The following is a 23546-nucleotide window of genomic DNA, read 5'->3' as shown; positions in this document are numbered from 1 at the left end:
CAGGTGGCCACTACAATCCCGCACCGCTCGCCTTTTCTAATCAGGATCAGGTCGTCTATGGGCAGGCCTCTTTCGGGTATTCCTCGCCCTTCGTAAATTACCCTCGTAGATATGGTGATGAGTACGACCGCGATAATTCTGACGCCTTCATTCGGACTACGGTCAATCAGAGCTCTCAGTCACCGTACGTTCTCGCCACTCCCTCTCGACGCTTGCCGCACCGCGCCGTTCGTGATGCATATCCATCTGGCGCCATTGCTACTTCTACATCTCCTCAATATCATTGGGGCAATCCAGTTCACGGTCGCAATCGCACCCATCCCACCTCATCTTCGTCCTCGAACCCTACGACTACTAGTGTGCCCGCTCAACCCGACCGCAACAAGTTCAATCTATCTAAGATCGAAGAAGGAGTGGATACGCGGACGACTGTGATGATCAAGAACATTCCAAACAGGATGAGCGATAGAGATCTACTCGCGTTCATCAACAATGTATGTCCAGGGCGAATAGACTTTTTCTACTTAAGGATGGACTTCCAGAACGGTATGTATCTCGTCTAACTGCTATACAGTTCTCCCTGTTTCCTGTACGACAGACGTACACCACCATTGGCTATCAGTTGGAAGGCATGTTACTAACATTGATTCTATTCTGTTTTGCTTTGCTGTGTAGGGTGCAACGTCGGCTATGCTTTTGTCAACTTCATAACCGTCAAGGATCTGTTATTGTTTGCCAAGGCGAGGCTGGGAACCAAGTGGTATGTCGCACAACGCTCTCGTCCAACTTCTGATAGCCCGGCCATTGATCACACGGACGTGTTTGCCCCGTTTAGGAACATGTACTCGAGTGAGAAGATTCTCCAGATGAGCTACGCAACCTATCAGTGCGTCTCTATCCCCCCTCCCCCCTAACGATATAACACTCTTTGGCTGACCTACTGATCTGTTGTGTAGGGGCAAGGAAGCGCTCATCGAAAAGTTCAAGAACTCTGGCATTATGGACATTCGCGAAGAATGGCGCCCAAAGATTTTCTACTCTGATGGGCTGTACCAGGGGAAACCAGAACCCTTCCCACCGCCCACGCACCAGAAACGCAGGGAACGGAGTGCCCACAATCGAGGCATCCTGTTTCCGCCAGGGGCTCCGCGATCGTCGTAGAGCTGTGGCTTCAGGTCTCGGACGAACGAGGCGGGCATGAGTCCGTTATTTCGTTGATTCCCGGCCGTCAAAATAGGTGCCGCGATTGCTTCTTTCTGACAATGCTGGTGATGGAGGCGCTCCTCGCCCTTCGGTTTCGAATATCGATCTCTTCCGGCTAAGACGCCAGCTCTCATGTTATTTTTCCTTCCTTGCTGTGTATAGACGCTGTGCGCGTGGACGCTCAGAGCTCGCTGTGCATTTTCCTCCAACGCATCCCATCTTCAGACTCGTCGACCTCGTATATATCCCCTTGCGCCTCTTATTGCTATTCGGTGCTTTCCACTTCTGTCGTTGTTGTTTCGTTCAATCCGGCTATCCATCTGTTTCGTGTTATTGCTGTGCTGCATATTTTTCTACTGACTTTTTTTTCTCATCACTCGCTGTGTGCTATGTAGCTTGTCGATATATCCGATCGTTTCACCTTTTGGTGACCCCGGTGTTGGCTTTGCTGGCCGGTGTACCGTATCCTCATCTTACACATCTGGCCCGTCCCTGTTTTTTACATCTTCCCCTTTGACCATCATATATATTCACACTGTGATCAAGTTATTCGGTTTGTGTCTCTCACCTCCGCTTTGATGTTCGCCTGTTTTCACTCGCTTTTAGCTGACGCCCTCTGTCTGTCATCCACCATCCATTCCTGGCTTTATCGTCTTTTGACTCCATGTCGTGTGGTTTCTCGAATGCTTACTTACAAATTCCGCATACAGTTATGATTCCGAGTAGTGTGTCTGTTACAATGACAAGTAAGGTATGCCTATACGTATGTACGAGTAAAATGGTAGCACTCCGCTCCTGCAGTGATCCTATGTATTTCATCAGCTGAGTCGGATGCAAGAAAAGGGGCCAGTCCAAACGGCTCACCAGTAAGGTTCCGACACATTTCTCCCGCAAATTTGGTTTAGCATGCCGAGATAATATAGGAGTAAAGATACGGATCAATAAAAGCTACTTATAGCTCCCGATACAACCCAAGGACGTACTTGCATGAACACAAAGAGAGAAACCCGAATCCGAGCCGTTCGGACGCGTCTGACCGCACATGATGAGAAAAACCCTCCTAGTTCCCGATTTGGGCTAAGTTTACATCGGACATCACAGCACAACTTGGGCGGACTTGGCCATCACAACTACCCTGGACTCCCACTGTGCTGATGTTTATTCGATAACCTGGCCATTACCATCGAGTCGCCACAGTAGCTTTCATGAAGAAAAAAATCATTGCTTTTGCTTTGACGCAGGCGCTCTGGTTGCTCAGCAGCACGGTGTAACCTTTGGTTAGGATCAGAATTCAGAGCAGCTGAATTGGACGTGGGCACCGGAAGCAACGGTCGGTTTCCTCGAATTGGTAATTGGCGCGGCGTGATCGCGGGGAAGGCAAACTCGAGGAATGGCTTGAGAGTGCGTTGTCACGGACCTGGTTAGCAGCGACGCGATGAGGGCGTATGATCGACATTGCGCACACAGGGCGCCCTGTCCTGGCGTCGCCCATTCACATCCTGTTCTGTTCCTGCAGTCGCTCGATGCGACTGTGGGCACCACACATTTTCGCACTCGTCGCGTGCTGCATGTATGGCGTCATGGCTACGCAGATGTCTGACCATCATCAGGCTGGGTTTTGCGGCGGACGCGCGTTGGGCGAAGGTATTGGTGAGCTGTTCGTCCCTAGTTTGATAGCATTTTGGGTCCTCGCGCTCTAGGTGCTTCTAATCCAGGAATTATGGTCACTGTTGATTCAGCAGTATCACAAGAAAACAGCGTAGCCGAGACGGTGTATCCTGCCTTCGCATACTTATGCATGTAGCATAACGCGCTTCAGAAACACGGAGTTCTCCGCACTATATGGAGTCCGGGTTCCTGTCATTTCTGGATTGTTCATACTTATGATTTTTAGGCAAACTCTGGTTTGAAATTCCAAAACCAAATGCATGGTGTGTATATCTCTATCAGGCTTGTCCTGGAGTACATCAATCATTCTAGAAGCATGCCGTCTTATTCAGGATGAGGCTCTCGTAGGGAGCTATCAGCGTCCAGGTTCCATCCATCAACACTGGTGGTCATCGTGTTCTGCAGCATGAGCATATCGATATCCATAGTAGGGAGATGATGAATCCTTTTTTGGATCGGGTCTTGCTCTCGAAGGTGGGTGTTCAGCGCTCGAATATCAAGTCGGTACAATTCATATTGGTCTCTGGGACATAAGGAAGACGAGGTCATCGTACAAACTGCCGATGGATGTATATACGGCATTCGGGAGAAGGTCGATTTACAAGAGATTGTAGGCCTCACAGTGGGACTTATAGCATGGTGAGAACCTTCCAGACTTCTTTCCAGTCTGCTGTTGATTGCGGTAGTCGTCAACCACAAGTGTGCCGATTTTGTATAGGTCTCGATTCTAGCTGTCACAACACCGAATTCGATCGTGCCTTGACCACGATCGTGGTCTAACAATCTTTTCTTTGAGCAGCCTCGTCAAATATCATTAGTGGAACTTCTGATGCACGATTGCAGCCAGCGCACTTAATTATAAGAGAGGTGGCTCATATGAACGGGATAGTGAACGCTGACCGTGATTCATCTCCATTGTTAGCATCGTGCGTTATTTTCCGATATCATGAGGCAGACTTTCCTATCTAGATCATCACTGATGCGCTCATTGCCGTCTCTATATGTAGTCGTTCTTAGCCGTTCTGCTGTTTCAAGGTCAATGCGGGACTCTTGTGCAGAGTCGCCGAAAACGCCGACCAAGCTGTTATCAGCAAGGATTCGTTACAGTCGAGGATCAATCTACTTAGGACATATCCACGAAACAGGTTCCACGAAACAGGTATCTCCATATGGTCCTTGCCTATTCAAAAGCAGGATAAAGCTCTGCGCTCGATATTGATGCAGTGGTAGATGGGTGTACAGATGGGACCACATAAGCGCCTTTCGGCGCTTTCATTTGCAGTCATTTTTCTCGTCCGAACAGTGAGCAACCGGGATGTTCCCGCGAGCTCATAAAAGATCTGACAACGCGTGGACCTTATATGGCAGCATCAAAAGAGGTCTTCATCTTCTAAGCTGCTCCACCCATCGTTTTCCGAAATTCAATCCGTCGTGTCAGTGCATCTAGCCCTTTAGGCCTTGCAATTCGCGGTGCTGGTGAGAAAGCATTCTGTACCTATCTTCGAGAACACCTATCGGAGTGCTCAAAACCTTTTGACGATGCTTGGATCATAGGTCTGTCGTGGTCCATGGATGAGTTCACAAGGCTTGCTCTATCGCAGAAGGATCATCTCTTCACATTGACTCTCGTTTGACACGTTCACGCTCGGGATGTCGCAGATCCGGTGCTGAATAGGCGCCATGGAGGGAGGCACGTTACGCAGTTATGCGCGGTGTGTATATATAAGGTGCATTGTCCTCGACACATCGCCACGGCACTCTTCACCCTACCCTTGTCTCTGGAGTTTACGACGTCATGCAGTCTATTGATGCCACCATCGGTCCTGCTGAAGCCTGTGCAGCGATCTCCTTCTTTTTTTACGGTGTCATGGCTATGCAGGTGTACTTGTATTGCCAGTCCGATTTTTTGGAAGATTCACTTTTGACTAAGTCAACTGTACGTTCATGCGTCCAATCTATCGTGATTGCATTCTGACGATTGTCCGATCCCAGGTCATCTTGATTTGGTGAGGCATTCAATATGTTGTCAAGATGCTTGAGACAGTGCTGATGAGGGATTTTGCACAGCATCGTCGAAACGGTCCATACCATATATATCGGCATATACATCTATTCATGCACCATAACGCACGCTGGAGACGCCGAGTACGCCACGCTCTTGGTGATACCACTGCAGGTGATCGTCGGTTCTGGCCTGGTCATAGTCGTTGTGGTCCAGGTACTTTGCATTCCCACTACGTGTTACAAACTAAACATAAAATCATCCTCTCAAGATTTTTTTCTCGTGGCGTGTATATGCTCTGTCGAAGAGCTGGATTGTTGCTGCCGTACTGAAGGTTGTCTCCTCGATTCGGGCTTGCGGAATGATCAGTTTGAGAGTGGTGCTCCCCGAGCATCTAACAAGCATCCATGATTATATCATCGACAATCGCTGGCTCATCGTGACTCTCTTCAGTATGACCTGGTTCATCGACATATTCAACACAGGTATGCTTGTATATTATCTACTTCGTGATGGCACTTATTCTCGGAAGTAAGTGTTTCGTGTTTCCACGCTAAGCACAACTGTTCACCTTTTTAACCAGAACTCAAAAGATAATAGAAAAGATAATCATGTGGACCGTCGGTGCGTCTTGCACATGATTGTCTTGCTCATATTTGACCATGCTACTGGGACAGAGACAGGGATTTTGACCTGGTAAGAAAGTGATCACCTCATCTGCTTACCATTGATTGATCAGCAAACAGTATCTTCAGTACAACGATGATGGTTCTGGTGAGCCTTCACATTTTCAGTAAACTGTGGTCTGTGCTAATGCCCACGAGAGATGTTGGCCATGGATCATAATTGTTCGTTTGTGAATCTATCAACTATCAATGTACTTATTATAGGGGCACAGCGATTTGGATGAGCCTGGGATTCACTGTCAAATGTAAGCACACTAGCTCCTTTCCCTAGGATGATCCTGATAATTTCTGTCCTCGTTTAGTATACTCTAATATATTTTTTGCATCGTAAATTCTCTCTCGATGGGCTGTCGAGTCACACTAGTGTTGACCTCGTACTTCTTCACAGATTGAACGGTCGCAAGACTCTGCGGCGATTGAGCGCTCGAGATACAACCTTGGTCTTCAACACCATTTCCCTGCCGCCGGTCAATAGCTCCGTCTTGATCAGGGTACTATATCAGCCATAAATGGTATTCAGGAACGCTGACTGTCTCTGGCAGGAACCGGTTCATGTGAAAACTTCACTTGCTACCCGAATTGTCTCGATCCGAGGCAGAGCAATCTGTGCTTGACGCCTATCATTTCCCTTTGAGGATTGTATGGGCCCTTTTTGTGCACAATACGTAACGGTCGCTATGGTCAACCCAGGTCACAATTTGGTCCTTTGGTTCCTGCTCCTTCAATTGCAAACATCGAGAATGAGAATCCGAGGCACCTGTGGATTGGATCAGTACAAAACTGCCAAAGTTGAAGAGTCGTTGCAATTGTGATTCTCGTCCTTCGTTATGCTTACCCCGCTCGAACCCCGATCTGCGCTGCTTCGTCGTTCCTCGTCTCTACTTTCTAGTGTGGTACCTTTCTTGTTGATTGCTTTCGTCACATCGATAATTGCATTCTCTCTCATTAAGTGTCTTCAAGACGCCGCTTGAATGTCTAGCCAAATGGACCAATGTTCAGATGCGGAGCATCCTTATCGTGGTTTCCTTCGAGCACTGACCGATTCTTTAGCAATATCTAGGCTATGGTCTGGCACCTACAGACTTCCTGCGGAGCGCTCTTGATTGCCCCATCTATGCCTATTCGAGCGTGACGGATCATCATGCGCAGATGCTGGCTGCCCTGCCAACGTCTGGCACAGACATTGACATTTGACGGCCTATGAGCGGCAGGATATGATACCCGCGAACCACATCGCATGGAAGCTTTCAGTTCTTAGCTTGAAAAGGGGTATATGATCCCTGCCATATGTGTACTCGCATCCGTCCCTCTGCTTCAATCTGCATGATGCGGTGACATGCGATTCTCTGTCGTTGTTAAAAGGCCGCAGAGTCATGGCCCAACGCCTTTTTAACTATCACCCCATGCCTGGGATTGATACCTCACTGGGCGCGTCCCTGAACTGCGCGTTCATCTCTTGCTTCCTTTACGGTGCCATGGCCATACAAACGTATACGTACTACCAATCTGGCTTCAACACGACGGACTCACTCATGATAAGAATTTTGGTGTTTATTACACGGTCAAATCTTCTAGAACCTGAGCTAACATTGCTCTCTCCTAGGTACCATTAGTCTGGTGATACAATCCACCAGTGCTCACGTATATCGCGCTGTATGCTACAGGCTAATCAGCACTCTTCACAGCTTCTCTGAAACCGCGACCACGATTCTCGTTTGTATATATGCGTACTCATGTGCCGTTTCGAATTTCGGGGATCCGAATTACTTGACCCTTACGGTCTGGCCATTGAAATACACTCTTCTGGGAAGCCTAATCACTGCCCTTCTGGTAGAGGTATATGGTTCCAATATATCATTGTATATTCCTTATTGGCCTCTTTCCAGGTATTCTTTGCATGGCGGATTCGCACCCTATCAAGAACATGGTTGCTCACAATCTTGTCCTTGACCAGTTGTCTTCTGCGACTGTGCGGCACGGTGGCTCTAATGTTTGTAATACCCAAGGACCCCGTTGACATCGCAGGCTTTGTGCGAAACCATCGCGGGCTGGTGATCATACTTTTTGGCACTGGAGTGTTTTCCGATTTTGTCAACGCCTCTGCACTTTGCTATTACCTCTGGCGTGACAAGTCGTATTGTCGCAGGTAAGCCGTGTCATTCCGAAGAGTTGGCGATAGCAAGCTCAGTACGCGAGGCCAGGCATAGCACGCAAAGGGTGATCAACAAGATTATAATGTGGACTATAGGCAGGTCTGGAAACGCTCACAGGACGTGAACTTTGGCTGATGATTGTCATCTTGAAAAAAAAGAGAATGGTGTGATGACGAGGTAAAAATACGATATGCTGGCTCGAGCTCGAATGCTAACAGTTCGCAGTCTTTTTACCATAGCAATGATGGTCCTGGTGAGCACACACCTCCATCCCTGACGTCGTTACTGTCTGACACCTGTCATAGCTGTTTGCAATGGAAAATAACAGTATGTTGCAAGCATTGACATCCATTCGTAGCTCATGGGGACGGAATAGCCGCGTGGACTGGGCTAGGATTTGTTGTCAAAGGTAGAAGATCTCGATGTCCCAGTCGTTCACCTCTAGTGCCGTTGACATCCGCTGCTCCGATTCAGTGTATTCGAATGCGTTCCTCGCATCGTGGGGGCTTTTCCCTGCTACCCAAAATCACTGTCGCTCACGATCGATAGGCTCAATGGACGTCGAACCCTTCGCAGGCTAGACATCGAAGACACTTTCATGGTGCCCACCCTCCCCACTTTGCTCGCTGCACGTCGCCCATCACAAACGGTAACCCGAGCATTGTGCTCCCAACTACCATACGCTCATTGTGAGGTTCATACAAAGGAGAACATTGAGATCGGCCTATCGACCATTTCTGTATTTGAAAAGCAGGTAGGGATACATGCCCATATAATACTCGAAATCTGCTATTAATTGCCGCTCCATTGCCTGTCCGCATCGGGCTCCTGAAGCCTCTTGGCGACGCTGTCATTGATATCAGACCTATGGAAGAGAGTCAAGGTCCAGTCGACTCTATGGCATCGGATGCTTAGTTGAACCATACTATACCGCGTTGTTCTCAATTTACCAATCTACGGATACCTATCTGATCAGTATCGGATTGTCTTACATCATAGATAGCTCATACCATATACTTTCCAGGGAATCAATTTTGGTGTCTATGTACGAGTACTCGGATGAAAACTTTGTCCTCATGATTATACGACACAACATTCTGCTCAGCGAAAGCTCAGCTAGATGGCCAAGCATCTCCAGGCCTTACATACCAGCATGCCAATGCGCCGGTCAGTCGACGATGCCCGATATTTAAAAAGCTGTCAAAATTGAACCCAGAGACGGGCGAGCTCTGATCCGGTGAGTTCGTCCTGACCAGCTCTGACGTCCTTCGATGAAGATAGAACGCCGTATTCGTGAGAATGATAATATTTGTATGCAGGTGTATGCACATTATCCAGTTGGACGCGGGCGCAAAGTTGGGAAATCAATCGTGACAGGGAGAGGGCGAATACATCACCGTTTATGAGGGTAACATACTATCGTTGCACCAGAGTTGCAAACGGGATGGGAGGTTCAAAATCGAGCTCCTCGTGGCATTTTTTGACGGCACATTTCGAAAAAAATCACAGTTGTTCATTTAAGTACTCTTCAAGTATGCTAGTTTTTTTAAGAACAGAAACTGGGTGCAGCAGTGAGGAAGCAATGGATAATGGTTTTTAGGACAAAGTTCTCTCAAAGATGCTCAAGATCCCTCAGATCCTTGAGTTCAATTTCAAGAAAATAAAATAAGGAAGATAATCAGGTACCACTGAAGACATGTAGAGCATTCGATTTAACTTTGAAGACTTCAATGCTCTTCACCAAATTGTTTTTGACGGGCAGTGTCCGATGGCAGGCAGAGTGACAAGGAGCCTCGGGCCGCGTGATGCTTGGTCATCTTTTTGAAACGCCGCTTCGCAAGTCGCCCCGCAACCGGAGTTCAAATATGAATGTGACGATGTGACCCGGTCGTCGGAAAGATTTGCAACTCCCTAGATTTGCTCGTTTTCCGACACCCCTTCTCAATCATATCACAACAATTCTTTCAGTTCATTCAAAAATATGAAAAAATGACAGAACATATTCCAAGAAGCTTCCGCAGGTATGATAAAAATTTAGAGTGAAAGGAAGCTTAATTGAAGATGCTACAAAGGAATCGTTTTTTTTTTTGCAACTCCGGTGCACTGATAGTACTGTACTTTAATTCCACAGGAACGTACTGGATTGTCAATTGATAGGAATAGGGAAAGGTCTTACGCTACCTATATCGAGTGTTGATGAGGACGCTGGCGGAGAGCTTAGGTTCACCCTCCCTGAGTTTTTACGATCAGAAGTCAGACGTTGCCACGGATGAGTCCATATATTGCTCCCCGGTGCGCAAACAACTCGATGGCAGCCTATGGCGGTCCCACTTCGACGGTCAAACCCAACTCTCGCGAGATTCAATAGTAGTTCTGCATCTGCCTTGTGGGAGATTGTCGATTGCTATGTCACAGTCACGAGCAACCACTGAGATCTGTACTAGCTCCATGGGATTGATAGAGGAAATTTAGAGCATCAAAGGGAACCGAAGACCCTGAATCTCCCCGAGCATTCACTTGATATCCAGTGTTGATCGACCGGGGATCGTTCGGCTTGAGCGCATGTTGCTGTCTACGAGGATGGAAACATCGGGGCGAGTCTAACTGCGACGTACCTATTCTGGAGATAGCAACGTCATCCCAAGTGCTCAAAATGGAACAGATTTGGCCCAAGCTGCTATCATCGGCGACGTCGACGAGCGTCGAGGAATGGTCAAGTCAACTGATATAGGACCCCGGAGTTATGCCCATATATGGAATCTGGGTTGCGCTATGCAATTTATAGAGCGATTTTTTTCTCCTTTCGTTTATGCAAGGTAATGTTTGTCCTGCGTATACTTTACGCATCCAATTGATTATTTGTTGCCTGCTGGCATATTGCGAGCTGCGAAGTGCTTGCTGTGGAATACCGGTGGCCTAGGAGAAGCAGTTGTGTGTGGGTCCACGACTGAACGCGTCTTACCCCACCCACCAACTGTGAGCGGAAGCAAAACGTGCCTCGCTAACGAAAAGGATTCTGGCGCTTCTCAAGGTATTTATAGGCCCCAGTTCCACTTGTACCATGCTCTTGCCGCTCCCCCCTGCCCTTGCCCACTACCACAGTCCAAATTGTCAGCGCCCGCTTGGTTCCAATGGGTACATCAAGCACACTGAGACCCGCTGAAGTCGCGGCAGCGTTTGTCGAGCTGGCCGTCATAAAACACAGGACGCGTCTTGATATCATTTTCTTCAAGGCCGTGAGTGCTTACGTCGTTTTGAGATGGAGCACGCGCTCATCCACTAGGTATTCAGTTTCTTGCGGGAGTGATGCTTTCGTTCGGAGGCTTGCTTTCGGAGGTCATACAGGGCGGTGCACCTGGTCTCAACACTTCAAATCCCGGAATTGTCAAAGTCTTGGGCGGTTTTGTCTTTCCAGTGGGTTTGGTAATGTGGGTAGGAGCTTTATTGTCGGCATATGGCGCTGATATCGCGGGCTAGGATTGTGCTGCAGGGACAGGAGTTGCTGACAAGTAACATGATGGTGAGTATGCTGTCCATGCGTCTCCGGGGTCCCGCGCTCACGATGTGGGACAAGATATTTCCTATGGCTGTGATGAAACATGCTATCCCATGGTGGAGCTTGCCGCTCAACTGGCTAGTCGGTATGTACGTCGAATTACCGACCTCAGTACCCGAGTTGATCCAAGGGGAGGCCAGTCACTTTTGGAAATCTTGTTGGCTGTCTCTTCTTCGCCGCGATACTCGTCAAGTGTGAGTCCGACAGTGCAATTCCCATCCTCGGAAATGATAGAACCAGTTTGTACGCAGACTCGGGCGTCTTATCCACCGCCCCGTATGACACGTTTGTCCAGACGTTCGCTATGTGCGCAATGACCTTGTTCCTACATGGTATATCTTACTCACATATGCTCTCACGATCGATTGTTAGCCATAAAGCCGGTGATCCGGAGTGGCATCAAATATTTTTGCGAGGGATAGGGTGCAATTGGCTTGTCAGCGTTGCTGTTTGGGTGAGCTTTAATTGACAGGTCAAAATTTTCCCTGCTAATTTTGGCGTAGCAAGCTGCAGGGGCGACAGAGACTATCTCGAAGGTCCGCTCCAAATTACGTTCTTGGCGAGGTGTGCAAGCTCATCGTACATTGTGCAGGTATTTGCAATCTGGATCCCAATATGGGTACGCATGCACTTGTTTCGCCGTCACTAAGATTCCTGACGTCTTCGTCTTCGTCAGATTTTTGTAGCATGCGGATATGATCATGGTAATGCCACTCGACCAAATTACGATGTCCATGTAATTTATAGTTTATTTAGTGGTGGCAAACATGTTTTCGGTCCCTCTGGGTATCATGTTCCACGCCAATGTAGGCCGTACGTCTATCCTTGACATCGGCCATGGGCTAATAATATCTTTCAGTTGACGACGGCTGAATACATCCGAAAGTAAGTCCCTTTTTCACTTGTGCGTGTCGCGATTTGACTTTTCCCGTTGCTTAATATGCTACGTCTTTTACAACTCAGATCATTCATCGCGGCTTACATTGGCAACATCGTTGGAGCGCTTTTTGTTGCAATTCCAGCGGTCTACTTCTATCTGAGTGACTACCGCGCAGGTGGGCTCGTCGATGCTGAGGCAGGAGGGGCATATGCGGAAAAGATGACAGAGATACAATCGGAGGCCGATGGTAATGGGCACAAGAGAGAGGATTGACAGAAGGTCTTTGGCCGTCGCCACCGTGCATACCTTGGAGATGAAGGACTCCTCTGATCAGGGAGGTGCCTTTTGTGTCGAAGTCCTCATGGGTAGTCTCAGTATACCTCAGCCGTGGTGTATTTGTACGTGATCGTTATGCCGTTTGTTTTCAGATTATGTTCCGACCTGTTTAACTGGTGTTATGGACCTGTCAATGCATCACATTTGAGTCAAATTGAGCCAGTAAATATATTTTAGTACCAAAACCAGCCGCATTTTTATACAGTTAATCGGGTATCGGCACAATACCCGTTTTGGACAATCAATTGAGGGCTTGTTCAAGACAGTCATTCAGCCTGTACACTGCTCATCAGTCTCCTCGGTTCTCCCTCTCATTTGTCTCCATATTCAAGCGATATTTATGACTTTCGAACGCGTGTGAAATAACATCTTCAGCATGGAACCAACTCAGATGAACATCAAGGTCGATGAAGAGCACTCTCGCCATGTCAAGCGCGCGCAGCTCAAACAATTGAATGATGATCGAGCTGGCGAAAGTGAGGTTCAACTTGCATCGATTGGGGTGCTGTTATTGACAAGAAAACGAACTGTAGAGCTTGCGAAAGCTCTGGACTCGTCTCTAAAGCGCCACACGGCACTTATCAAGAGGATTAAACAGTCTATGGGCGTGGACAATCATGATCAAATTCTGAAGGATATCGACACCCTTTCTCTGGAGAAGTACATTGATGAGATTGCGGGTGCTGTGACAGAAGGCATTGTCAGATGCAAGCTCGAAAAGGATGTGTGGAGCGCTGCGGAGGTGTGTGGGTCCACCTCCCTGGCGGTCTAGGATGCTGAGTTGTTATCAGGTCATATCTGCTCTGCACAGACGTTTCCCGAAGGCATTTACGCCCGTGCTGGTCTCGTCTCTCGCAGCCGCCTTGGCGCCTCCCCCGCGCGCGGCGCTTGCCGCGATGGCGCCTGAACAGAGGGAGAAGGAGGATACGACGAGAGTGTCAAGACAGCGGCCCGTCTTGCGGGTGTGCTCAGAACTCTCCCTTGTTGGGATAATCAGGGATGGCCCCGGCAGGAGTGGTGGAGAGTGGACCATGAAGGCACTAAAAGATCTGGTTCGTCCCTCCAGCCACATATATGCTATATGTTTCTGTCTGATCCAGTGTTTATAGCTCTCGAACGACCCCTCCCTGTCGTCTTTGCCCCTTCTAACAACCTTTCTCAAATCCTTCTCTAGACCATTTCTTGGTCTTACCCCGCCGTCGTCTAAGCAAATCTCTGCTAATGCCGAACCAGGGACGCTATCCTCTGAAACGACCTCTCATGAGAATAATTCGATCTCCCTGACAGTGAAAGAAGAGGAGGAGCTTGTAGAGAAAGACATCAGGGAACGGTTCAAAAAGATGTGCGAGGGGTACTTTGATAATGTCTCGAAGAAGCTCGTCATTGAGCACAAAGTGAGCGTGGCACATTGCCAGCTGTTTCATATATATAATATCATTTACAGCGTTTGCAAGAACAAGATCGCCGAAATCACGAAGCATACATTCGCTCAGGAGAGATCTTTGAGGACAGGCAGCAAGCGTACGAGAAGATGACGAAGAACTACGATAAATTGCTTGCCAGCTGCCAGACGTACGTTTTCTCTTCCACGTGTATCGCAGCTATCTTGCTCACTACAATACTTCAGCCTTTCTGAGTTGCTTTATTTGCCTCTCCCATCTCTCCCAACTTCCTCCCACGCAAGCAGTTCCATTCAGATAGGAAACAACACCGGATCAATACTGAATGATGATGCGGAAGAGCTTGCTTTGGCAGCATCCGGTGGTAAATGGGAGGATGAAGAAGAGCGCCGCTTTTTCGAGGACATCCAGGATTTGCGAGAGGTAGTCCCTAAAAGTATCCTAGGCGTCGAGGATGGGAAAGATGAGAAGGAGGAGAAGGGAGAAGAGGAAGTCGAGAGGGCGCGCAAAGCCGAGGAAGAGGAGGTGCGCAAGTTAGAGGAGGAGCTGGCTGGGCTGAAGGATAAGGAGCACGAGGTCACTAAGACGAACGGTATAAACGGCGATGAAGCCGAGGCGGAAAGTGATTTGGATGATGGGTGCGTATGTCATTCCAGTCGAGTTGAACTCTTGAGCTCAGTCCTTTTATAGTACGGATACACCTGTTCCAGGCACGCCTAAGGAAGGGTCGCGCCCCACGACGCCAAATTTGGCTCCGCAGGGTCCATCTCAGCTGCTCACAGCCCTATTGGCTCGTCTTCCCGATTGTACCAATCGCTCGTTAATCGATCAAGCAGCACTCGAGTTTGCGTTCTTGAACTCCAAGGCAGCGAGGAAGAGGCTTGTCAAAGTAGTTTTCCTGACAATTTCTTGTTTTTCTTCATGCTCTGATGCGTCTGCAGTTTTTGTCGCAAGTGCCGAAAAATCGGACAGACGTGCTGCCACACTACTCCCGACTTGTCGCGACTTTGGACAAATACATGCCAGACATCGGCGCGGACTTGATAGCTGCCGTACGTTTGTTCTGTTTCTTTGAGAACTGGAGCTTAGCTGGGTATAGTTGGACGAGGAATTCCGATATCTCCAAAGGAAGAAGAACGTCGTTAAGGAACTCGCTGAAGTCCGATTGAAGGTAAGTTTGTATCGGTGGGTATTTGGCCAAGCTTACGAGGATCCTCTTGATGGTGCACAGAATATTACATTCCTGTCCAATTTGACAAAGTTCAGAGTCGTACCCCCGCACCTTATCTTGCACATGTTCAAAGTCTGTTTGGATGACTTTTCTGGGACGAACGTGGACAATATTGCGTTACTTCTGGAGGGATGTGGGCGCTTTTTGCTGCGAGATGACGAAACAAAGCAGCGATTTGGCACGATGGCAAGTCCTCTTCCCTGTTCGTTGTATGTTCGGGCCGTCAATATTTACGGTGCCATCAGTTGGAGCTCATGAAGCGAAAGCAAAGCTTGCAACATTTCGATCAAAGACAGCAGCTCGTACTCGAGAACGCATATTATCAGGTAGAGATGGCAGCGAGTTCTTTGCCAATACCACTGATCTGTGTCGCCTAGGCTAATCCACCAGAACGAGCCCCGCGTCAGGAGAAAGAGCGCACACCAATGGACCTCTTTACCCGACATCTCATCTATGATGTTCTCGCCAAGAAGACCATCGATAAGGTTCTGAAACTCATCCGCAAACTTGACTGGGACGATCCTGCAATTTGGCGCACCTTGCACAAAGTCTTCACCAAACCGCACAAGCTTCGCTATAGTAATATATCTCTTCTGGCGATGCTCACATATGACTTGCAACGCTACCATCCTGATTTTGCGATAGCGGTCATTGACCAAGTGCTCGAGGACGTGCGCCGTGGGCTAGAGCAGAACGTGTACAGCACCAACCAACGCAGGGTGGCGACTTTGAAATATCTGGGGGAGCTCTATATTTACAGACTAATTGGCTCTAGCTTGGTGTTCGACACGTTGTGGTCGCTGGTCACCTTTGGGCATCGTGAGTACACCGAATTTAGCATTATGACTAGAGAAACTTATGTTGTATGCAGCCGAGGGACATCCGCTGCCCCGGTATCCGTGCCCGATTGATATGCCAGACGACTTCTTCCGGGTTCGCCTCGTCTGCGTTTTGCTGGATACGTGCGGCATGTGCTTTGATCGTGGATCGCAGAAGAAGAAGCTCGACAATTTCCTCACGTTCTTCCAGGTAAATCGTTGTATTCGCTGAAACGAGGTGAAAGCTCACTATGGGCTCATCTTAGTACTATGTTCTGTGCAAAGAATCGCTACCCATGGATGTAGAGTTTATGCTAACGGATTCATTGGAGGTTGGTTTCTTATGCGATACGGCAGGATCAGGCATTCATACGATATGACAGGCTATCAGACCGAAGTTGGCCTTGTTCAAGACCTTGGAAGAGGCCGCTGTCGCTGTGGAAGAGATGTTTGCTCTTGCATTCCAAACTGCTGGTCGTAAGTAAAGAAATTTCATAGGTCGCTGTCACGTTTGCTTATGTCTCTCGCATAGTTACTGCCGGTGAAGACAGCGGCGAAGACAGTGGAGATGAGGGTGAAAGAATTGGCAAAGAAGACGACGAGGATGGCGAGGAGGGCGAAGCAACAGAGTCTTCTGTGAGTTTGCTAATCGAATTTCCATGGCTTTTTCTCAACGTTTTCATAGGTTGAAGACCGTGGCCCTTCACCTGAGCCTGTCGTAGTCAAGCCTGCGCAAGAGAACTTAGGTCCTTCGGAGGAGGCTGAAGCCGAGTTTGCTAAAGAGCTTGCAAAGATGGTGACGGATTCTTCGGCAGAGTCACGCAAGGTCGATCGTCGCACGGCGCAGACGTTATGGGAATCTGCGGTCTTGCAACCTGGTACCCGGAAGAAGCGCGCAGAGGACGAAGACGAGGAGAATGGTGACGTAGAAGTCACAGGGCCTGGCATGATGAATTTCACTATGATCACCAAGCGAGGCAACAAGCAGCAGGTAGGATTTTCCTAGTGTCACGTTCAGGCTGTGTTTGCTTAATTGCATTCCGCAGGCCCGCGTCCTTGCTATCCCCGCAGAGTCTGCGCTTGCGGTGCAGACACGGACGGCCCAAATGCAGGACAAGGTAGAGCAGCAGCACCTCAAGCGCTTGGTGCTGAACTACGAACAGCGAGAAGAAGCCGAGGAGCTGAAAGGCACGATGAGGCATCTTTCGAAACGAATTCCGTACTGACCTCTCTTCAGCCCTCGAGAGCAAGAACCGTGCTGTCAAAATTCGTCTTGTCGGATAACATGTCAGCGCTTGTCCCTTCCGCCGCTACCGAACCTTCCTTTCCTAGCACCATCTTCTCTGCATCGGTGCCCCGGGTCGGTCCGCCTGACCTGTCCGCGGGTGACTATTTTCGGCCATCAAGTTTGCGCCAACGATACCAGAAGCACACTCCTGACGAGTTGTAAGGTGAGAGGGAGCGTGCGTTCTCGTGGCGTGCGCATGCTGCATGGTCATGGCGAACAATCCGTAAGCCTTTCTTCCTACTCGTATATCCACAGCCGACTCGGAACAGGATCGGGGAAGCGGCCTTTGCGTGCTGGTCCGAGGTCTGATGTCGGCTGGCAGGTCTGTGCGGCGTATCCCTGTGCTGTGGCGCTTTGTGGCGAGCTGTTTTGTTGTTCCGGTCTTAGAGCGCTTTCGGCTTTGTTCGTGTCTTCTTGTGTATCGTATTCTGTAACCCGTATGTGGTGACCCAAGCACTATCAGCGATGCGATCTTTGCGTGCATGTCATGGGGCGATGACGACGCCACTGCCCCAACATGGATGCAATGCCTCAGGAAGCGCGCCCAGGTCGGAGATCGGTGGATACGGGGCGCGACCCGGTCCCAATAGAGACTCATCGACAGCTGTGGCCACAGCTGTGACTCGACACTGCGCTGTACGGGGAACTTCGTCAAAGTTCTGGGTAAATGTAATCGACAAGCCACAACAGAAGAAATTAAGTACACTATTGTACACATCGACGCGATACGAGGAATATCCCCACCAATCATACAGGAAGACCCACTGAGACAGTCATGAAACAGGAGGCGCGGCCCACGGCAGAAACTCCAGCTCACCTGCACCCGATACGACAGAGACCAACGCATCGCCTATCCATTCCTCCCCCTGTCTCCACTGGCCCGCACACGCCCACTCCTTGACGACCTGTACTGCCTCCGCGACTCGCTGATCGACCTCTTGCGACTGACAGAGCTCCTCGTCATCGATGTCGACGTAGCCGTCGGCGAGGTCATACAGGTTGTAGCCGATGAGCTCGGAGAGGTGCGACTCGAGGGTCATGCGCGTGGGCGACCAGCGCGGATATGCGGTCATGGCGCGGAGAATGGAGGCGTAGACGGCGGGGCGCTGGGGTACGAGGACGGTCTTGCAGAGTGGGAAGGCGAGGGAGGTGAAGCGGGGGCGCGGCTCGAGCTCGGAAGGAGTATAGGAGGCGAACGAGAAGGGGAAGAGGATCAGGTATTGGGCGAGGGCAGGAGAGGTGGAGGACGTGAGGCGATGGAGATGCCCTTTGGTGAAGAAATCACCATGCGTGTCGACGAGGATCTGGGGAGGGGATGAAAGTGGTAGGCCCTCTTCTGAAGCGATGCGAGATGCTGCGAGGAGATCGTCGTCTGGGACAAGGAAATGGTGGTGCTAGGAGCAGCATTGATGAATCCTGGGCGAAGAAATCAAGATTGTCAAATGTAGAAACTCACCTTCAAAATGGTGGGAACGCCCATGCGATTGTGCAGGAGTGTGCCCCACTCAATCAATGCAATTTCGGCTTTTTGTAGAGCATATAAGGTCCTATCCAGGAGCTCCTGGGGAGAAGGCTCAACGGGGCCATCCTCTAATTGGGGGTGCTTTGAATGCGAAAGCCCAAGGTTGGGAAGGAAGAGGGTGGAGGAGGAGGAGGAGGCTGGGACGGTGATTGTCTGCGTGCTCATGCTGAGCAGTTGTCAACGTTCGAGGGAAAGGGATACGTGCCGGATCCTCCGATCGAACCGGCCGAACAACTGAGTTCCATGGTCGCGGATCTTGAATTGGCATCTCTTCTCACGCTCATTCTGACGTGGGCTCGGATACAGCCGCTGCCACCCTGAGATACCTCGATTTAGTCTGTAGGTGATAGAACGGAGGAACACGTGCACCCATTTTTGTCTCACTCTTGCATGAGGCATTGATTCAGCGGCCATCGCATATTGGGCGACTTGACTCGACTCGAGATTTCGGCACGGCACGGCACTGACATGGTCCGTTAGCACGGAATACAGGTCCGACTTTCGTTCAGGTTAGGGGCAGAATGCTTCAAGAGACGGCAGCGTAACTGGGAGCGAGGTTTTCAGTTCCCGATTTTGCGAAAGGACTCTTGAATCCCAAAAACTAGAAATCAATAATACTTGCAATGGATATCCTCTTGGCCTCAAGTATGGATAGCGCTTGATGCCACTCTATACCTTCTTCATGACTTTCAGGGGGCGCGCTATATTGGGTCCTCGAAAAAATACACTCAGTGATGTGAGGATCGGTAGGTGGTTTCAAAGTATCCTTCTACAAAACGTGATCATCATGATTGATGAGGCGGTGTGTTCTTACGCGGCGTCCCTTTTCAGCAACGACAGCACAAGTGGCATAGTCGGTTGTGATGAGCCATCCACCTTAGGTACCGAAATCCCACCCATAGTCCAAGAAATGCGCTTCTCGGATGCAGAAAACCGGAGGGAAGGGAGCAAGCTCGCCAGGATGATCTCTGCGGACTGTTAGGAACAAAGGTCTCGCAGTCATCAAGTCAATCACGTACTCATCTCAAGCTCGGAGAACTTGAACCCGCTGGTCGTCCGTTCGAGGTCAGTCTGCGGTCATTGCCGAGCCACGATATCAAACTCACATGCATGAATGGGTCCCCCCTCCAAATGTCATTCTTGAGCAAAACGTCAGCCTAGGAAATGTTGTAGAAATCGGACAAAGGCATACATGTTGGCGTAGACGCCTGGGACACCAGCACCGGCCACACTTGAAGGCAACGGTGAAAGCCATCTTTCCGGTTTCCACACCATTGCATCGGGACCCCAAATGTCCGTGTCTCGATTGACGCCCATGTACCCAAGAATGATGCCTGTATCTTTGGGGATGAAGATGTCGGACAATAACTGTCCGTCAGTCCCGATGATGGGTGCCGCCAACGGCACTGTAGAGTCTTCGCAAGTCCTAGATTGACTTGACATCACCACGTGGCGTCGTGTTTTGAGAGGGGAAATCACTCACATCCGCCAAACAAATTGCGCCGGAGGATACCTAGAAAGCGGTATTGGTGAGATAACTCGACGCACGAAACTAGTACCTACAATCTAAGGGTTTCCTTGATGACGGCATCGAGATAAGGCAGAGCATATAGAGCGTCGAAGTCCAGTTCGCCGTCGGAATTGGCCTTTGCTAGCTCATCACGGAGCTTCTTCTGGATGTCTTGATGCCCGGAGAGCAGATGGAGGATTCGGGAGAGAGCAGAAGATGTCGTCTCCATGCCCCCGAAAAGCATGACACTAGATAAGAGAAACTTCAGGGACGTTCTACACAAAGCCACACGATAGTTGTAAACCTCATATGGGCTACCACTTCCGAATCTGGGAGACCGTTGTCCGCCGATGCATTTGTGTTTGCTATCACTGGTACGGAATGACGTTAGTACACGCGAAGCACTTAAAGCGTGGTCAACATACAGAGAGCACTCAATATGTCCCTTCCATCACCAACCTGCTCCAAGACGGCCTCGTCGCCCATTTTCAAGGCCGAGCGCTTGCTCTCGAAAACGTTTTGCGCTGTGCGATTCATAACGTCCGCGATCTGGACAAGCGTCTGCATGCTCTTCCATGGAAGATACTTGGCCACAAACCCACGGAAATTTGGGGTGCCGACTTTGAGAGCCCAGGGGAAGGCCTGCGCCCCAAGCATCACTTGAGGGGAACTGAGCGTTGGCCTATTAGAGTTCCATATATTTGAGTGGTTATAGATGAGATGGGAAGAGGGGGGGAAGGTGCGCTCACGCTAGATGTTTAACAGCCTTCGCATACACGTTTTCGACTTCGCTGTTGAGGTCGCCGAACGAATATCCAAACCCGGCTCGACCAATGGTTTCGAGGGATGCGCGCGACATCCAATCTAAGAAATCTAATTCAATACCGTCTCCGTTCTCCTTGGCCTTCTCGACGAGGATTTCCCGGAGCTGTGGAAAAGGTCAAATATTGTCCGAACACAAATGTATCTTCCTTACCTGTTGAGCAACCCGTACAAAAGTCGGCATCATATACCGCATTTGATTGACGGAGAAAAAAGGGTTCAGCAACTTTCGTTGTCGCTTATGATGATCACCTGTCACCAAGGTTCGTCGATCGATTGTTACTGGGTGATAGTTTGGGCATACCGAGAGTGGAGACTAAGCCTGGTCCAAATATGAGTTTATTCCCCCTAGAAGGTAGAGGTCAAGTCGTTTTAGAGCATCACAGTTGTTGATCTTACTCAACGGATACCGGTAGTGGACTGAACGCATGCTGGTCTCTAACCAAGATGCTTTGAAGTGCTCGTGTATCGCTGATATAGAGCACCGCATCCTGAAGAGCAAATAAGCACCAAGGGTCTTCCTGGATTAGTCAATATTGGGACTCACGCCTAAGAAACCGTTCAGCTTCACCACCTTGCCATATTCGGCTATGATATCGGCATGGAATTGCCAGCTTTGCGGGGCGTGAACTTGTCTGATATGTCCTAGATATGATGTTACAATGGCTCTGAGCCACCAGAGCAGATGCAACGTGTACCTGTCAGAAAGGATCTACTAGGGGGACCAGGAATATTGTGCAATGAAGCCTGTCTTTTCCAGCGCCTGGTTTGCCTCCATAGCCAGATTCCGCAGGAGGTCATAGAGACTATGAACAGCACGAGTAACATCCTGAGAGCTTCAAGTATAGAAAGGCTGATTGACGATACGAGTACGAGCAATTGGGCGACGCTTTATATCAAGCGATTTCGACTGTTTGGCGTTGTTATAATCATCACCCTATGAGTGAATGGAGAGCGACGGTGAGGGAGAGAGAGCAACTGACAAGCCGTGATATCGCTGTGTCAATAGCTGTCAGGATCCCAGGCCTCACGGCATTCTCCTGCAAGTCACTGAGAGGAAAACACCGGCTGTTGTTATCGATTCAGTCAATCGGCTTTCTGAAGAGGGAACGTTATTGAGGGACGAGTGTGCGGCTGTGTGCGAATATTCTGTTGGGGATACAAATTCTTGACGCCACTCGGGTAGCCCTTCAAAGCTTCTGCTGTAATGAATGCCGGCGTCTTCGACGTCGGTGAAATATCCATATATATCCGAGATACGTCACGCGCGCCGGCACGACTAGTGGTGAGAGTTTGAGAGACTAAGATCAAATAATATAAAAGTCAAGTCAAAATCTATCCTTGGAAACGCAGCGGATGGACGCGGCCTCCGCGCTAAACTATGGCCCCCGCGTGATGTCGAACAACCTAACAAGAGCCATGTCTGATAGCGGGACCATGCTTGTAGCACAGAGAAGACCCATCGTCGATAGTGATCCCGACGATGCCGCATTGAAGCTGGACGTCGAGCGGTCTCCTGCCAAAACACATGCCATCTATTTCGGTAAGAGCTGAATAATATACCTGTATGTGGAAGGTAGGAACCGTTAGTGATTACGACAATCTGTCAACCCTGACGGAGCAAGGTCTATCGGCAACAAGCAGAAGTTGTTCGATGGACAACTTGCAATTTCACAGTGGCTGCGGGAGTCGCAGCGAGCGTTCAACATGTCAATCTATCACTATATATAGAAGTTCTGCAGCACGGTATATGACGAAATAGCCCGATAATGAGCATCAGGTGATAAGGAGTGATCAACATAGGAGACGCACAAGTTCTTAGGATATCCGCAAGTGCCTATTGCTACCCCAGAGCAGGCGGTGTCAATTAACGCTAAGCAGTGAGTCCTTTCATGTGGCGATTGGAATTTTAAAGTGGTGGTATCTCAGCGCCAATGCGTCAGAGCGTGTCGCCAAACGCCAAAAACGTGTTGCTCGATGACGCATACGGCTAAAAACTTACCGTAGGCCTTGATGCTGACCCGAATAGAATCACCATCGATGGGTATCGGATATTGGATATTGGGATTGAAGGTCCCCGAAAATCGTGCTAGTTGTCGAAAGCCGTTCAAGGTAGGGGTGCGCGTAATTAAAGACTGCTGACGGTGAATATGAACATATCTTTAAGGTATCAACAATGTGGAAGCACCTTAGACCCAGTGAGTACTCGCTGTCAGTCGCGGCAAAGGAAGGATTCAAACCAAGGCTGAGTCTCTTCCTCACGCTAGCGCCAAGATACCCCGCGTGATTTTCGGCTGATAGGTAGAGCGTCGAGCATTGAGAAGGGCAAAGTTAACTCCAACATCGGACGCCGCCTGCTGTCCCGGATGGATCTTGTACATGGTCTTGCATGCCACAAAAGGGAGGGCACAGAATGTACCTGGTCGACTCATAGTGCCATGCTATGCAGTCATGGTTAGCACTAAAGTAAG

General features: G+C 49.4%; 7 protein-coding genes across 7 annotated transcripts; 5 read left to right on the top strand and 2 right to left on the bottom strand.

The window, feature by feature from the left end:
- Positions 1–413: 413 nt before the first annotated feature.
- Positions 414–1161, top strand: HETIRDRAFT_319871 (uncharacterized protein; the record flags this gene model as incomplete). The annotated part of the gene is made up of 4 exons (XM_009548813.1): positions 414–546; positions 676–760; positions 836–886; positions 957–1161. Coding segments are annotated over 4 exons (474 nt in total), but the record flags the coding sequence as incomplete, so codon positions are not given.
- A 3505-nt stretch (positions 1162–4666) lies between these two features.
- Positions 4667–5861, top strand: HETIRDRAFT_115723 (uncharacterized protein; the record flags this gene model as incomplete). Its single annotated transcript, XM_009548812.1, has 9 exons — positions 4667–4807; positions 4864–4877; positions 4939–5089; positions 5145–5404; positions 5457–5497; positions 5551–5569; positions 5620–5647; positions 5764–5804; positions 5831–5861. 9 exons carry the CDS (start codon positions 4667–4669, stop codon positions 5859–5861), a joined length of 726 nt encoding a protein of 241 aa, XP_009547107.1.
- Positions 5862–6962: 1101 nt separating this feature from the next.
- On the top strand, positions 6963–7815 carry HETIRDRAFT_241243 (uncharacterized protein; the record flags this gene model as incomplete). The annotated part of the gene is made up of 4 exons (XM_009548811.1): positions 6963–7120; positions 7245–7395; positions 7446–7690; positions 7743–7815. Coding segments are annotated over 4 exons (627 nt in total), but the record flags the coding sequence as incomplete, so codon positions are not given.
- A 3028-nt stretch (positions 7816–10843) lies between these two features.
- HETIRDRAFT_169100 (formate-nitrite transporter) lies at positions 10844–12421 on the top strand (the record flags this gene model as incomplete). Its single annotated transcript, XM_009548810.1, has 12 exons — positions 10844–10948; positions 11004–11140; positions 11190–11232; positions 11287–11353; positions 11409–11462; positions 11520–11722; positions 11772–11804; positions 11861–11887; positions 11945–11972; positions 12025–12074; positions 12128–12153; positions 12232–12421. The coding sequence occupies 12 exons, from the start codon at positions 10844–10846 to the stop codon at positions 12419–12421; spliced, it is 963 nt and encodes a 320-aa protein (XP_009547105.1).
- Positions 12422–12875: 454 nt separating this feature from the next.
- On the top strand, positions 12876–17689 carry HETIRDRAFT_154768 (uncharacterized protein; the record flags this gene model as incomplete). The annotated part of the gene is made up of 18 exons (XM_009548809.1): positions 12876–13226; positions 13276–13536; positions 13594–13878; positions 13929–14056; positions 14112–14460; positions 14645–14773; positions 14826–14936; positions 14984–15055; positions 15116–15301; positions 15361–15441; positions 15493–15934; positions 15987–16144; positions 16200–16265; positions 16317–16410; positions 16466–16569; positions 16619–16924; positions 16980–17121; positions 17171–17689. 18 exons carry the CDS (start codon positions 12876–12878, stop codon positions 17215–17217), a joined length of 3312 nt encoding a protein of 1103 aa, XP_009547104.1. The 3' UTR covers positions 17218–17689.
- Positions 17690–17968: 279 nt separating this feature from the next.
- On the bottom strand, positions 17969–18932 carry HETIRDRAFT_434505 (uncharacterized protein; the record flags this gene model as incomplete). Its single annotated transcript, XM_009548808.1, has 3 exons — positions 18678–18932; positions 18039–18615; positions 17969–17985 (listed from the first exon to the last, which is right to left on the bottom strand). The coding sequence occupies exons 1-3, from the start codon at positions 18906–18908 to the stop codon at positions 17969–17971; spliced, it is 825 nt and encodes a 274-aa protein (XP_009547103.1). The 5' UTR covers positions 18909–18932.
- A 621-nt stretch (positions 18933–19553) lies between these two features.
- HETIRDRAFT_418366 (uncharacterized protein) lies at positions 19554–21903 on the bottom strand (the record flags this gene model as incomplete). Its single annotated transcript, XM_009548807.1, has 14 exons — positions 19554–19711; positions 19763–19791; positions 19850–19882; positions 19936–20169; positions 20227–20256; positions 20307–20501; positions 20558–20624; positions 20679–20935; positions 21003–21181; positions 21230–21327; positions 21380–21423; positions 21475–21566; positions 21623–21720; positions 21774–21903. 14 exons carry the CDS (start codon positions 21901–21903, stop codon positions 19554–19556), a joined length of 1644 nt encoding a protein of 547 aa, XP_009547102.1.
- Between the last annotated feature and the right edge of the window lie 1643 nt (positions 21904–23546).

The sequence above is a fragment of the Heterobasidion irregulare genome (genome assembly GCF_000320585.1).
Source record: "Heterobasidion irregulare TC 32-1 unplaced genomic scaffold scaffold_06, whole genome shotgun sequence".
NCBI lineage: Eukaryota > Fungi > Basidiomycota > Agaricomycetes > Russulales > Bondarzewiaceae > Heterobasidion > Heterobasidion irregulare.
This window is presented reverse-complemented; position numbering and strand designations above follow the sequence as displayed.